General features: G+C 43.2%; 1 protein-coding gene across 2 annotated transcripts in view; it reads left to right on the plus strand.

The window, feature by feature from the left end:
• The first annotated feature begins 402 nt into the window (after nucleotides 1–402).
• TTC17 (tetratricopeptide repeat domain 17) overlaps nucleotides 403–13,481 on the plus strand; it is a 58,857-nt gene continuing 45,778 nt past the window's right edge. For both annotated transcript variants that reach the window (XM_048485187.1, XM_048485188.1), the window contains exons 1-4: nucleotides 403–627; nucleotides 9,582–9,671; nucleotides 11,661–11,830; nucleotides 12,269–12,380. In XM_048485187.1, the coding sequence (XP_048341144.1) occupies nucleotides 403–627; nucleotides 9,582–9,671; nucleotides 11,661–11,830; nucleotides 12,269–12,380 (597 nt within the window). The remainder of the gene's footprint in view (nucleotides 628–9,581; nucleotides 9,672–11,660; nucleotides 11,831–12,268; nucleotides 12,381–13,481) is intronic.

Below are 13,481 nucleotides of genomic sequence, written 5' to 3' on the forward strand. Positions count from 1 at the left end.
CAGTTAAGTGGTAGTGCAACAGCCGCGAAAATATGGGCAGATGGAATTACTCTTGCGCAGGGTCTACAAGCCCCTCGTCAGCCCCCTCCCCCCTCCCGTCCTGGAGAAATCGGCAAGTCAACAAAAATCCTGGCGAGCAGATTTGCTCACGGACAATTAATCAATCAGTCCACCTGCGCTGCTATATGAAAAGCGAGAAATAGCACCTTAATCCCGCTGTCCTGAGTACGAGAGGCGCGTTTTGTCAGAAAGCGACTAACCTGTTGGGGAGCCGAGATGAGCCAGTGATAGAAGGAGTAACTTCCTGCTTCACGCTAGCCACGCCCCCTTTGCGGGGGCTTCTTTTGCTCGCGCTTCTCTGGCTTGGCTAAGTCGGCCGTATCTGCCCATCCCTCCTCCAAAATGGCGGTTTTAGCAGTTCCGCTTCCGGGTAGCGCGGTCAGGCCGGGCTCGAGGAAGATGGCGGTGGCAGTAGCCGAAGGAGTGCTCAGACGAGGTGGTGGGGGGCCGGCGCGTGCCCCTTTGGGATGGGTGCTGGGCTCCTTGTTACTGCTGGGCTTGATGCCGCAGCCCGGCACCGCTACCACCCATTGGGTGGTCACCGAGGACGGCAAGATACAGCAGCAGGTAAGGAAGGGGCTTTTCTTGTCACTGTGGAAACTGTCTCCATAGAAACATTCTCCCTCCCCCGCCTTCTGAAGTGGTCTCTCTTTTCCAGGGGGTCCATCCCCGTGGAAGTAGCTTCATCATCTCTCGTCGGCCGCTTCTTTCTTTTCGGGGTTGCCGTGGAGTAGTTGTCTTTCCTGTCTTGTGCCGGAGGTGGCAGTTCGAGACCCAGACTTGCCTTCCGTCCTCTCTGCCTTTAAGCCCTACAGCCATCCCGAAAGCCATACTTTTTCAAAGAACTGTATTTTTTATCAGGGGCAGCAGAGGAACCCAAAAGGCACGGCCACGTCCCCACACACTTCATGGAGGCTAAAGAGGGATTTCAGAAAGGGATGCGCCACCAGGCTGCTTCTTGCTACACACACTGCCTGACTTTGGCCAGACTTTGGGAGCTGCATGCCACCATGCTCCTCCTGAGCTGACCTTGCTATGGGATTGTAAAGCTAAAGCTGGGCACCACTATGCTGCTCATCCCCAACCACGCTCCTCCAGAGACAGCAGGGCAAAGTTGGGTGTGGCCATGCTCCTTCTCAGCCCCTTAAGTGCCTGGGCTGCCAGTGCAAATCTATCACCATGCCTCACCTGGCACAGGGTGAAATGAATGAGGTGCTGCTTCTCCTTGCTGGATGCCCTGTACCCATACTGGCACGACAAAGTGGTGTACTGGTGTGCTCCCCAGTCCCACTATAGGATTGGGGGGGGGGGCTTATGTGAAAGTTGCCTCCCTCTGATTCTTCCCTGTAAAGTCAGCTTCTGATTTTCGTTTATGAAACTATTTCTATTGTGCATCTTGATGGACTTTTGCCCAATGAGAGACCCTGTTTGAATCAGACCCTGGCGTAGGAGGTTAAGAGCTCATGTATCTAATCTGGAGAACCGGGTTTGATTCTCCGCTCTGCCACCTGAGCTGTGGAGGCTGATCTGGGGAATTCAGATTAGCCTGTACACTCCCACACAAGCCAGCTGGGTGACCTTGAGCTAGTCACAGCTTTTCAGAGCTCTTTCAGCCCCACCTACCTCACAGGGTGTTTGTTGTGAGGGGGGAAGGGCAAGGAGATTGTAAGCCCCTTTGAGTCTCCTACAGGAGAGAAAGGGGGGATATAAATCCAAACTCTTCTTGTTCTTGTCTAGCATCTTGTCTAGGTACGTAGCTATTACCAGGAATTCCTCAGACAGGAATGAAATCACAGCCCTCCCCTATAGTTTGTTGCTTGCAACCAGTATCCAGAGATATGCTGCCTTTGAATGTGGACATTTTATTTACTCATTACTAATAGCTATTCACAAGTCGCTTATCAACTGATTTGTTTCTCCCTCTTTAAAAGTTATCTGAGCTAGTGATTATTGCCTATACCCATGACTGTAACGGAAGTGAAGTGTGAAATAGTGCTTCCTTTGGCCTATTTTTGGTGTAGTTATTATCTGTTAATGAACCTACATTCTGCTTATGAGAGAAGAAGTTTCTCACCATTTTCTACCCAGTGAGTTTCTATGGCACAAGGGGGGGATTCAAATCTGGATCTTGAGGCACTCTTAACCACTATATGACACTGGCTAATCATGTGTGAAGTTACTCAGAAAATTCAATTAATCAGGAAATACAATTAACTAGAAAAAGAATGTCATGGCAGTTTTATTTCCCTTTTTCATATCTTCAGTTTCTGCCAGAAAATGAGGCATTCTTGCCTAATATAAACTGTTTATTTTCCCCAATTAGTGTTGGTGATTACAATTATGTTCTAACCTGTTAGATCTTGTTTGCTTAGTCAAATAGTTATCAATACAGCGTAGTACAGTTTTTCTTGCTCTGTCTTATCACATGCTGGATGTTTTGATTATGTTATTCATGTGCTCATTATTTCTGCCTTTTGTTTATAGTAATTGCATTTGGAACAAACTTTAGTATATTTAATATTTTTAAAATGCTTTTGGTCTGAAAGAATTATGCTAGCACCACTGTTTTGCCTGTGAAATTATTTGGCATGATATGCAACTATTTGGAAATGATGTTAATAGCAGAGGCGTTACCTTCGTTCACCCTGAAAGTGCAGACTGGAAAAGTGACCTGTTCACTTCAGGCTGAAAACGGCCTGGTGGGAACTACACTTCCCAGGAGACCTTGAGAGCCCCAAATGTTCACAAATGTTTTTTGTCTAGAAAGGGAAGGTTAACATCTGTGGGATAATTGGCCCCAACCTTGTAGGGATGGGGTTTTAAATAGTGGACAGATAACTGGGGAAGAATTAGGACTAATAAAAGGAAACACTTCTTCACGCAACGTGTGATTGGTGTTTGGAATATGCTGCCACAGGAGGTGGTGATGGCCACTAACCTGGATAGCTTTAAAAAGGGCTTGGACAGATTTATGGAGGAGAAGTCAATCTATGGCTACCAATCTTGATCCTCCTTGATCTCAGATTGCTAATGCCTTAGCAGACCAGGTGCTCAGGAGCAGCAGCAGCAGAAGGCCATTGCTTTCACATCCTGCATGTGAGCTCCCAAAGGCACCTGGTGGGCCACTGCGAGTAGCAGAATGCTGGACTAGATGGACTCTGGTCTGATCCAGCAGGCTAGTTCTTATGTTCTTATGTTCTTAACTGCCTCTTTGCATAGCCAAGGGAAGGTATCCTGAATTAGTGATTGATTTATGGTAGATATTAGGGGCTTGTTGATGTGGTCCTTAAATGATTCTAGCAGACAGAATGAGCAAGGATCCAGGACAAAAATAGTGACCTTCACAGATCCCAGGTTCCTGCCAACATCCATCATGGAACTGGGTCAAATGGTCTATAAATAGACCAGGTGGTGCATTAGGTACTTCTTCTGACTGACAATACAACAGACATCGACATCAGAGTGTGTTGACAATATTTGGTCAGCCAAAAACTTAGCAAAAGTATCACAACTGCTTGTCTGACCCTGAGGCTCAGATTTAGGAATAACCAGATGCTAAGCAGTTTTAAGGAAGTCAGCATGGTATAATGGTTAATGTGTCAGACTAGTCCCGTGGTGGCGAACCTTTGGCACTCCAGATGTTGGCCATGCTGAGAGGGGCTGATGGGAATTGTAGTCCATAACATCTGGAGTGCCAAAGGTTCGCCACCACGGGACTAGGATCTGGGAAACCCAGGTTCAAATTCCTACTTATGCCATGGAATTTTGCTGGGTGACCTTGGGCCAGTCACAAATTCTCAACCCTGAACCTGGCTAGTATTTGGATAAGAGACGTGCAAGGAATACCAAGGCTGTGATGGAAGAAGGCAATAGCAAACCCCTTCCGAATCCCTCTTGCCTTGGGGGTCATCATAAGTTGGTTGTGTTGTAATGGTGAAAGAAAAAAAGAAGCTATATTAAACAGTTTGGTTGTGAACTAGCTGCTGCAACAGTGGCAGAGTAGTAACATTTTTTTTTTTGCTGTTGTCACTACCACTTCATGGGTTTTTCAGCGGGCTCCATAATACAGTCTGTCAGATTTATTATGTGTTTTCCACCAGCATTATTCTCACTGTCTCCTGATTTTCTTCATGTTACCCAACTCTATGGTAAATTGTTAGGTTGGGTTCTGCCTCTGGAGGGACCAGTGAGGGCAACCTTGTTGATAGCATCATGAAGCTCCCACTGCAGCCTCAGCAGAGCTTATGTTTGGAATCCAAAATCTCTCACAGTGTTTTAGAAGTTTTGGGTTAGATCCAGCTACCTTTTTGTGTCAGTTTCTGACAGTTCCCCTCCTTGTTACTGCCCACATTCCAAATGGCTTTTGTCCATGCTGATTCCATAATCCCAAACATAGTCTCATAGGTAGAAGGATGCTACAATAAAATCATCGCTGAAAATACTATACCCCATGAAATTTCTACGCACTACTTCTACCTAGCTCTTAGAATCTGTTGAACCATGAGATATTAAAAATGTGTTTTTATCTGAAAATCACAAATACTGTGTTTTTAGCAATAGGTTTAGCACAGTGGTACTCATTCCAAGACAAAAATTCACACTTGCAGTTACCATTAACTAAAAGAGAGTGCCAGCCCACCAAGTATACACAAATAATTTAGCAGCTGACCTGCTGTACCTCATGCTGCAGAGAGGATAGAAAGGCAGTGAGGGAAATCTTCCCCATCATCTCAGATACAAAAGGGCTGGCTAAGATTTAACAGTGATGGGCAGAGTATAATTTACATGCTCAGAAGTAATATAGTACTTTTAAAAGGCAAAGCACCTCCAAACCACCTTTTAAAATTAATAGCAGCCAAATCCAATGGGAGCATGAACAGGCTGATGGAGGCAGCACGGGGCCATGCCAGCATGTTTGCCCCCTCCACCAGCATAAGGGGCATGTCCACCAGAGGAGAGGGCAAAGGCACTGGCAGCTAGCCGCCCCTCTGCTGCACAGGGGCAGGTGGGCCAGGACATTCTCCAGGGTAGAGCCCACATTAGTTGGTTTCCACCCAGGCTTTTGGCCCAGGAACACAGTGCCTGGGGCCTTGGAGTTACGTCACCCAAAAGGGTGGCACAACTCCATTTAGCCCTGTGGAGGGCTTTCAGGTGGCCAGAGTTTTTATTTGTTTCTGTTTCCTCCCACCACCACTCCAGAGGTGGTGGCACCTTCGTCTCTAGTCACTGAGGGCACTTGGATTGGACTGTAGATTACTTCTGATCAAGTAGGTTTGCCTCTCCCCACCAATGTTAAATCTTAGCCTTTTGTATTTGGGGTGAGGGAGACAAGTTCCCTTGCTACCTTCCCGCTCTCACCTCAGCATGAGGTACAGCAGATCGTCTAAGAAAGTGAGATTGCTGGAGTATCCAAAAGAGATCAAGCTGGTCATGAAGAAAGAGGATTTAAACCACCACTACCTCAATGTGGCCGGCCTGCTCTTTTCCTGGATGGTTTCCATAGCATTGGTGGTTTTACTCTGTTTTCTCTGCAGCCAGATTTCTCTTCTCCAGGCAGCTACCTGGGTTCTGGACTGAGAAGGCAGGGACTGCAGACAATAGTATAGTGTGGGATTATTGGCCCTCTGCTTCTATACCTGGCAAAGGCTCACATATCCTGTAGACTCACAGTTCACCTGTCTACTGCTGTAAGCACTTTCCAGGCACAAGCCCATCTTCCTGTAACATGGACGAGGTGACTCATTGGGAATTAATGCTCAAAAGATTAATTCTCATTGGGAATTAATGCTCAAAAAATGCTCAACTGGAAGAAAGCCACATGTAGCTCCTGAACCGCTGAGTGTATCATTGGGAAGTTTATTATTACAATTTGAATATGGCTATAAAAAGGCAAGGTATAAATACTATAAATAAATATTAGTGTTGTGTCTTATTAAATATGTATTATTTCCAATTGCCACACCTTTCTAATGTTAAACATTGTATGTTGCCCACTCAAGCATTCAAGACTTCAGGACATTTTAGCCTCACTAAATGTAGCACGTTTCCACCTGCCCAGCAACAACTGAAAACTCCCAGTTCTAATCTAATCTGTTTATGGCTGTGAAGCCTTCCGTCATATGAGTCAAGTCCAGTGAGAGTCTTGCCTGGGTCAAGAGAAGCTTAATCGCCTCTTACAAGCGGAACAGTTTTTCTTTTATTGTCTCCTTGTACTGTCTAGGCTGCACTCTTGCAAGGTTACTGCAATTTTTACCATTTTGTACATTTTATTTTAGAGTGGAATCTTGTTAACTGATGTGTGAGAACAAATGTAGAATATTCATGTTGTTTTTATGGCTTCAAGTGATTTGGAGGACTGTTCAGTGTAAGACTAATAGCTGTTATCTGTGTATAGACTGAAACTAATGTAGTTTCCAGCTCATTCTCTTACTTCCTGTTTAGTGAGGTTTTTTCTCAAGATGCTTCCAAATACTGATATAAATTTCATTTAGCACTTCAAATATATTTTCCTTAGGCTAGTGATCATATTTTCTGCCCTGCATTGCTCTCACCATTGGGATGAGTACATTTTGTAGTTTCTGGTGTGAATGTTATTTTTTATATTGAAAATGAATGCCTCATTTTGCCTCATTTTGCCCAATATTGACCCTGTTACGGCTAATATCTGGAGGGTGGGGAGATGCATATCTTCAGAATGCCCCAGTCTCCTCCGTGTAAATTTTTTAAAGGCACAACTTGGTTAGAGGACATTGAGTGCATAGGTATTGAATTGACCTCAGCATAATAGTATCTGCTGTAATACATCACCATTTACAAGTGTTGTTTTCCCTTCTGTACACCAGCAACTAATTTAAATCTCTTGAGGAAATGATAACCTTGGAATCCTGTCTCCAGTGGAGCAGCACCATTAAATTCAACATGCTTGTCAAAAAAAAAAGCAGCTTGCAGGCCTTTAACAAAGTGGGAATAATGCTAACTAGATAACAATATTAATGATTAACCTCTCTTTCTAAGGTAGAATTTTAATCTTAACTGTGTTCCACCCTTATTAAATATAAAACTTTAATCTTAAAACCTGGGAACACAAAATGACTAAATAATGCTATTGAAAAGAAATAAGTTCGGGCAACGAATACAGTGGGTTATTTTTAGAAATAGCATTATACCATTTAATGTCATTGTTAACCTGCTCTCTTGGTTAAAATACACACAAGTATATTTTCAATTTGCCAAACCTGTAATAATTGCTGTAATGTCACTGTGTAAATCAGTTCAATCTACTCCCCCCCCCCACATGCCTGAAAACCAGGGAAAGTAATGATTCTCCATTTTAAAGGGTATAATTTTAAAGTTATGCTAACGTTTTCATTTTCCTCTTGAGCTTTCATTCCCCAGGGGTGCACATTTGGGAAGGAAAGGATATGTAAGTTTAACAACCAGTTGGTAAAAGCGTTAGGAGTACGTTATTTATTTCTGAGAAGGCAAAAACCTGGTGTACACATTCTCTTTGATGGGGATTATATGTGATGATAACTGCATAAATATTAACATAAATATGAAGTTATAAAGATATTTCTTGTGCCTTGAAGAAGAAAAAGAGTTTGGATTTATATCCCCCCTTTCTCTCCTGCAGGAGACTCAAAGGGGCTTACAATCTCCTTGCCCTTCCCCCCTCACAACAAACACCCTGCCTTAAAGCAATTGTTCATTTTTTCCATTGTGGACTTTAATGTTTGTTCCATAGTTCACTTGGAGGACATAGCAGCCTGCTTGAGCAGCATACTTTATTAACAGGGCCATTACATTTGCCATTTTTTTAGTCCTCAGAGGTCCCTCAGATTCCTAAGCAATGTGAATTGGATCCAGTACATTATCAGTTTAGCTCTGCTGAAGAAATGAAACTCTCCTTTCTCCTAGTTCAGCCCATTGAATTGCCTGAAGTGCATTTCTTGGAGAACAGGTGCACCTCAAGAACAACGTGAGAATGTAGAATTCTACAGTGAGACCCTTTCTACATGGGCCATAAACAGCTTCCTAAGGATGGCAAAAACGCTGTCCCTATGGAGATGTTTGCATGGGAGGCTACTGCATCACAGCAGCACCACCCTCATTCCCCCCCCCCCCCGCGGCATGAAGACACTGCTTTCAAACCTCACTCCCTGAGCAAGGTTTTTTTGGAAGCAGCGTCTTCCAACTGGAAGCTGGAAGGCGCCATTTCCTCCCCCCCCTTTCCCGAACACCTTACCGTCCCCTCCGGCCTTCCGGCGTGTCGCACAGGCCAGGGGACACTCCACCTGCCCTGCGACTCCACAGCTGTCGCGCAGGGCAGGGGGGCATGTCCCCTGGCCTGTGCGATGCACCAGAAGGCCGGAGGGGACAGTAAGGCGTTTGGGTAACGGCGCAGCCTCTGTGCAGGCTGCTCTGTCTTCCCCACCCCTACCTCGACTGTCTGTGCGAATGATCCCGGGGGGTGCATCGGTGTTGTTTATGCCAACGCACCCTCGCAGCGTGGCCATGCAAAAACAGCCTGAGATTGGGGATTGACAAAAATTGCTCCCCAATGTGGTAGAAGCCTAGTTTGGATCAACCCATGTATTGCTGCAGTCAAGGGGTGTCAGACACAGCACATGTTCTATGTTCCTCTACTAAGGCTGTATATGTTGCCCATGGATTGACTCTGCTGCCATACTTGGTAGAGGACCCAGTGGAACCAAGGCAGGCGGAGTTCTTGATCAACCAGGGGATGGCTACTACCCCATCCAGCAACCAAAGAACCAGCTGAAGTGGAAGAAGGCCCGCTTCCTGGCCAGCTGCCTGAGGCACGCAGAGCCAAAAGAGACCTAGGCATGCCTTTGAGCTTGCTGGGGTAAAATGTCTTTCTACTCCACCACCATCACCACCCCACCATTTCACTAGAAGCAACAGTAGCCTTCATCCTGCAAACTGCATAGCCGCATCCCTGTCTCTTTTAGCCCTGCACTACTTGGGCTGTTGCCAAGTTGATGATGGTAGTGCTACCACCTGCAGCCAACAAAGAATTGGCTGGAAGAGAAACGAGAGAAAGTGTCCTTTGAGCCTCCATTTGGTGGAGAGTTTGGCCTTTCTCCCGTTTGAGTAATGCTCCTGCTATAATTTCAGTTAATGAGTTCTGTTATCTTCCTATATGAAGTTTTAATAGCTGGTGGTTATTTAACTCATTTGATTATCTGTAGTGCAGAGTGAGTGTAATCTTTTCACATTGAAGTTGCCTTTCCCTTGTGTATACTACCCACAATGCTTTAATTTACACTGTGCTTTATTGGTAGGAATACATTAGAATCCCTGTGTCTTAAATATTCTATTTATGTAAATCTCAATGCAATTCAAATTAATTTCCAAGAATGTAAAATCCCAACCCTTTGTTGTATATTTTCTGATAGGGATAAAAGGTGAAGTTTCTGATTTATATATAGTATAAACTATAGTGATTTATGTAAACAGATTTGAAGAAATTTATTACTGTGGCTATCTTTGTATTCCAGGTTGATTCACCAATGAACTTGAAGCATCCTCATGATTTAGTAATTTTAATGAGACAAGAAACAACTGTTAACTACCTCAAAGAGCTAGAGGTAAGCATTCTGTTGCAAAAATGTTACTAATTCCTTGTTATGCATTTGGAGAATTAATTTTTTATGCTTTATTATGTGTCAAGGATGTGTTCTTGGTAGTCTTATTTAATGCTTATATCAGTGGTTCTCAACCTTCCTAATGCCATGACACTTTAATACAGTTCCTCATGTTTTGGTGATCCCCAACCCTAACATTTATCCATTTTACAGATGGAGAACACTGATGCAGAGAGTCTCAGGTGACCCCTGTGAAAAGTTTGGTTCGACTTCTAGGGGTTGCCTGAATTCTGTTGACACAGAACCACTTTTAGCTTCTATATGGAGAAGTCCTAAATTTAAGAAGTGTTTGTCTGCATTTGGCAGTTCTGTATTGTGGGGCTTGTTTTTAAGAACTGTGGACATAGTTCTGTTAATCCCTGGGAGCTTCATACTTGTTTTTCTTGAGAAGCAGCCCTCATTGACTCATGACAGATTTCTTCTAGAACTGAAGGGAGTTACAAAAGCAGTTTCTGGTATGAAATGGGAGGTCAACTAGTCAAAGAAAAATGTCCAACATTGTACTGGGGCAGTACATGTGAGCACTTCTTTAATCCGATTCTTTATCTAAAATAACTGTTTAAAGTTTGCTAAACACTCTTTTGTTGCTACTTTAAATGGTGCATTTATGCTTTCATATTACTTGGAAGAAATATTTTTCAGTTCTGTGATAACTGACTCCTTTGGTAATTACCGGTATGTAAATATTTTGGTATTTCAGAACTCTCTATCCAAACATAACATCATGGATGCTTTGGGGTTTGATAACTGCTCCCCCCCCCTCCCGAAAAAAAACAACAACTACTTTTGAGGTAGAAGAGTCTTTCACAAGCAGCTGGTTATATGACTTGTGAGGAGCTGTAGTATTGCAAATCAAGTCCACTTGGCTTGCCCATCCTTTTCCATACACCTGTATTGATTCTATTCCAAGAGTTTTGGAATATCCAAAATATGCCCATTTGAAGTGTCTTAAATTTTGTAAGTGTATCCTAGATGTTCTTGCCTATGTTTTCTGCAAATTATCCTGTGTGTCTAAATGTACAGAAACCCCACTGTTCCTTGAGCCTTGAAGAATGTTGGTAGCCTTGGTCCTTTGCAAAGACTTGGTCTCCTGACGATTATGTTCAATATGATGATTAATCATGGCTAGAAATATAGTATCTTCATTGGAAACTGGCATAATAACAGCCCAATCCAATTCCTGGAGGCAGCCAGAGGCAACACTGCTGCCATGCCTCTTGCACAGGGAGTCTGGAGAAGCTGGAGAATTCCCTGAAAATCCTCCATAGGAGAAACAGTTATGCCAGCTGAAAAGATGGTGTACATTCATCTTCCCTGCCATTGCTGTTCCCAAGGCCAAAGTCCGGCAGAAGTCAACTAATTCTCCTCCTCCTCCAGGAACGTCTCCAGAATGCTTTCAGTTTCATCGGCCTTCACGTTAGGCCAGTGCAACTTTGGAAGTGGTGGCTGGAAGCTGGTCAGATGCCACAGAGCTCAGTGTGGCTCTACAGCTCCCACCCATATCCGTATTTGCCCCCGCAGCTGGTTTAAGAACCCCTTATTCTGGCCAGGAGGGCAAACACATTAGTGTGAGCCTGTACCAACTCCAGTGACCATTCAGCCCACCCCCCATCTCAGCTGGATTGGGCTGTAAATCATGTGCTTTTGCTTTGGATTCTTAATATGGATAAGATCCTGTAAATGCTACTGTTACTTTTGCATGCAAAATAACTCTTTGTCAGAAATTATTTTCTACACCTGTGTGTTAAGAACTTATTTTATTCTTCCTTGTTGTATAACATGTTACCTTCCACCCCCACCCCCTATCCCTCAACTGCTCAATTGTTTTGATGATAAAATGGAAACACACACTTTTCTTTTCTGGCCACTTGAGTTTTTCATAGGGAGAAACATATATTCAACCATATGTATTACTTTTTTGTTTTCTTGTAGAAACAATTAGTTGCTCAAAAGATCCATATAGAGGAGAATGAAGACAGAGACACAGGACTGGAACAAAGACATAATAAAGAAGATCCAGATTGCATCAAAGCTAAAGTGCCCTTGGGGGACTTGGATCTCTATGATGGCACATATATCACCTTGGAAAGCAAAGATATCAGGTAATGAGAAGACTAGTTGTATAAGAATTTAAAATAGCTATCCTTTCCAGCGGTATAAAGAAGAGTTTGGACATTTCTGCTGGAGCAATAATGAAGATTTCTGAATCTTTAATTTTTAGTTGCATGTTTTAAGGGTGAGGACAGTTCATGTTCTGTTTTTACAGTGTGTATTGTGTAGAACATTTCAAATGCTCAAAATGCTGAACACACTTTATAATCTTTACAAAAGACCTATAAGATATGAAAGCATTATTATCGGAAGTGGAGAGGCAAGAAAGAGTGGCCTTCCTAAGTCTGCCTGGTGAGTTAAAGATAGAGAGGATTTTCTGCTGAATCTGTTTTGTTAGTGGACAAACAGAATATAAATATTTAGCATCATTTGTGCATGACTCCTGTGGTTGTGATCTAATATTCAGTTATTTTTATTTTTGTATTTAGTCCTGAAGACTATATGGACACAAAATCTCCTTTACCCCCAGACCTAGAACAACCAGAATGTACAAAAATTCTAGATCTTCCATATAGCATTCATGCATTCCAGCACTTACGGGTAAGTGACAGTTATTCATGTTTTTCTTCTACTTTGCTTCTAACCTGCCCCTTTTGCTGAGTTGACTAAATACATTCTTGTAGTCCAGATTGCTTATGTATAATCACCTAATTAGCTTTGCTTATGTATAATCACAGAATTAGCTTTGTGAAGCATATGAAATATCTTTCAGTCAGTTTTGTGATTTTGCAGCTGCCATTATTTTTGTAATACTTGGCAAAAGGCACAGAATACAGGTCAGGGTAGACCTCATAATGGTCAGTTCCTTGTTCAACTACCTGTCCTCTTGATGGCTTCTATTTTATATGCACACATACACACACACCCCAATCCTGTTGACTGACTAACCCCAATCTCTCTGCCTTCCCATTTTTCAGATTCTTTCTACTTGGGTTTTTGACAAAAATGTTCAAATGTTTTTGATACGTTGAAAAAATAATAACATATACATTTTTGTGTTTGACCATAATGAATGACTGAAGAATTAGCTTATTAAAATACAACAGAAAGCATTTGTGAAGACATTACCAAAAAGATTACCACTGGTACACTGACCATTGTCTTATAGCAAAGTCTTCTTCACAGTCCTTTGCAGAAGGTAGAAAAAGCATTGTGTGTTCTTCTTGGGACCAAGTCTGGAGCAGAATCTGAAAAAATCCTTCTTGCCACAGCAGGAACACTTCCTAGAAAGGCACTGAATGAGTCTTCAAGCTTGGACGTTGCCCAAGGAGCAGTTCCCTTTTTCTCCTGGCAAGGCAAGGTGGGGCAGCTCTGTACTAGGATGCTTCAGAGCAGTTGTTAAAGAGGGCAGCTGTGGCAAATTCTGCTCTTCGCTCTTCCAAGCTACTCCTGCTCTGAAGAAACAGTTCTTCAGCTAACAAACTAGTAAAGGATGTACTAGTGAATGACCATGTGAATTAATTGCAACAGTGTTATGACACTGAGTTGAATCCCTCTGAACGCATCTTCTAATGGGGGACAGTTTTTCCTGGTTCCCCCTCCTGCTGCTCACCTCCAATCCCCCAGAGGGCATCCTCATTTTCCAGGAAGAGTACTTTGCTAGACATTTTATGCTTTAGGGAGGGAGGCAAGAAAGGAATG

Source organism: Sphaerodactylus townsendi, linkage group LG02 (genome assembly GCF_021028975.2).
Source record: "Sphaerodactylus townsendi isolate TG3544 linkage group LG02, MPM_Stown_v2.3, whole genome shotgun sequence".
Taxonomy (NCBI): domain Eukaryota; kingdom Metazoa; phylum Chordata; class Lepidosauria; order Squamata; family Sphaerodactylidae; genus Sphaerodactylus; species Sphaerodactylus townsendi.